The sequence below is a fragment of the Notamacropus eugenii genome, chromosome 1, assembly GCF_028372415.1.
Source record: "Notamacropus eugenii isolate mMacEug1 chromosome 1, mMacEug1.pri_v2, whole genome shotgun sequence".
NCBI lineage: Eukaryota > Metazoa > Chordata > Mammalia > Diprotodontia > Macropodidae > Notamacropus > Notamacropus eugenii.
Window position 1 is genome coordinate 718393231 of NC_092872.1, and position 2048 is coordinate 718395278.

The 2048-nt window shown below is 47.8% G+C and overlaps 1 gene segment (V, D, J or C); it reads left to right on the plus strand.

The window, feature by feature from the left end:
* The first annotated feature begins 392 nt into the window (after nt 1-392).
* Nucleotides 393-1502, plus strand: LOC140528513 (immunoglobulin kappa variable 1-27-like). The segment is given in 2 exon segments: nt 393-498; nt 663-1502. Coding segments are annotated over 2 exon segments (579 nt in total).
* Nucleotides 1503-2048: the final 546 nt, after the last annotated feature.

Consider the following 2048-nt stretch of genomic DNA (forward strand, 5'->3'; position numbering starts at 1 on the left):
CTTCAAATTCTGCGGGTTCCTCAGTCTTAGTTTTCCTTCTAAAACAGGTCCTTTCTTTCTTTCTTAGATCTATTCTTTGCAGAGACACTTATCAACTCTTAGTCTCTAGACCCAGACTCATCTGATCTCTCCTGGGAAGGAAGAGATGCCTCCTCCATTTATAATCACAATTGGCCACCTGCCACAGAGACCACCATGACCAGACCAAGGCAGGACCATATACTATAGCAATAAAAAAGCAGGCCACAAGAGGTCACACTTCCAAGGAAATACCACTCCCTCCATGTGCATATCACCACTCCTGGGGTCATGAGTTGTGATTGGACCAGCACTGTTTTGCATGATGATCTAGAAAAGACCTTTCACAAACCCAACCTCACATACAAATATCATGCATTTGTCTCTCTCTGAGCTCAGGGCTCTCTGCTTCCAGCTCTGCAAGGGTCACAATGCTCTCCCCTTCCTTCCTCCTCTGGCTCCTACTGCTCTGGCCTCAAGGTAAGATTCTCAATGAGACATAGGTTGGCACCATTTTAGAGACAGAAGGAGTTTTCTAGGGGACAGCTCTGACAGAGCCTGAGGGTGAGGGAGCTACTCCTGAATTTAATATATCTACACAGAATTCTTCATTGAAATCTCTTATTTCTTCTTTTTCCACCAAGAAGCCCAGGCAGACATTGTGTTGACCCAGGCTCCAGCCTCCTTGTCTGTGACTCTAGGAGACAGAGGCATCATCAGCTGCAAGGCCAGTTCCAGCGTTTACAACTACTTGGCCTGGTACCAGCAGAAACCAGGAGAGTCTCCCAAGCTGCTGATCTATGCTGCTTCCACCCGGGCATCTGGGGTCCCTGACAGGTTCATTGGCAGTGGATCTGGGACAGATTTCACCCTCACCATCAGTGCTGTGCAGGCTGAGGATGCTGCAGATTATTACTGCTTTCAATATTATAGTGCTCCATTCCCACAGTGTTTCAGCCCTGAACAAAAACCTCCCCAGGCTGCTCAGCCCTTCAGCACAGAGGAACAGCTGCTGCCACAGAGTCATGGGCTTGGGGCCACCGCTGCCCTCAGGGGAGAGTTGGGCCTAACTCAGTCCTGCTGTAGGAAACACTTGTCCCAGGGCTCTGGTTGTGGTAGAAAGATTAAGAAGAGAGAGAAAAAAGAGGAAGAAAAAGAACCTTCTGCCTGGTAAGCTTTAGCCAAGGACCAATAACCTTCCCATAGGGGCTGCTGCAGAAGCTGCTCTCATTCTTTACTCTGCCCTCTGCACCCTGCCCCAAGCCTCTCATCCTGAGCTGATGTTAAGAGAAAATTGTACATAATTCAGGGGAATGGGACTGGACTCTCCACTTTGGCTACTTTTCCCCCACCTCTAAAAAGACAGCCAGGATAGACAAGGTGGGTGGAACAGTCAATAATGTTCTTGAGGCAACTCAGTTTATAGGATGGATCCAGTCTCTCTCCTCATTCTGGTAACTCACTCTAACTATCCAGTCATTCGTGTCTACCATCTGCCAGGATTGATACCTGAAGACTTCATTTGAGGATATGAGGCCCCGTTTCGCTGCTCACATAGAGGTCAGTATACTGCCCTCCCTATGATGAGGAGAAGAGCCTGGACAGTGCCCCAGTGGGAATGAAACCAGATCACAGAGGAAGTTGAAGAAATAGTATTCACAACCACAAGCACACAAAAGGTCAAGGGGACCAGAGTTGTCTCAAATATATGTAATCTCAGAGTTTGGGCACCACAAAAATGATGGTGCACAGACCATTTCATAGAGGAGGGAGAATCTGATGAAGAGAAGGGCCACACATGAAAAACATATCCAGGGAAGATGGTAGCATGAGAGATTCAGGGACATGATTGATGGAAGTCAATTATCCCAGATCACAATTGGTGCTCACTGCCCCTTTGGGAGAGGTAGCATTGTCTAACAGCCAGGACTGCAGGAGGATAATTGAAGAATTCAGGCAGGTTGGATGGGTGACTGGCTGCTCAAAGAGATAAGGAAGCACAGCAATGCAACCAAAAGCAAGTAAAGAAG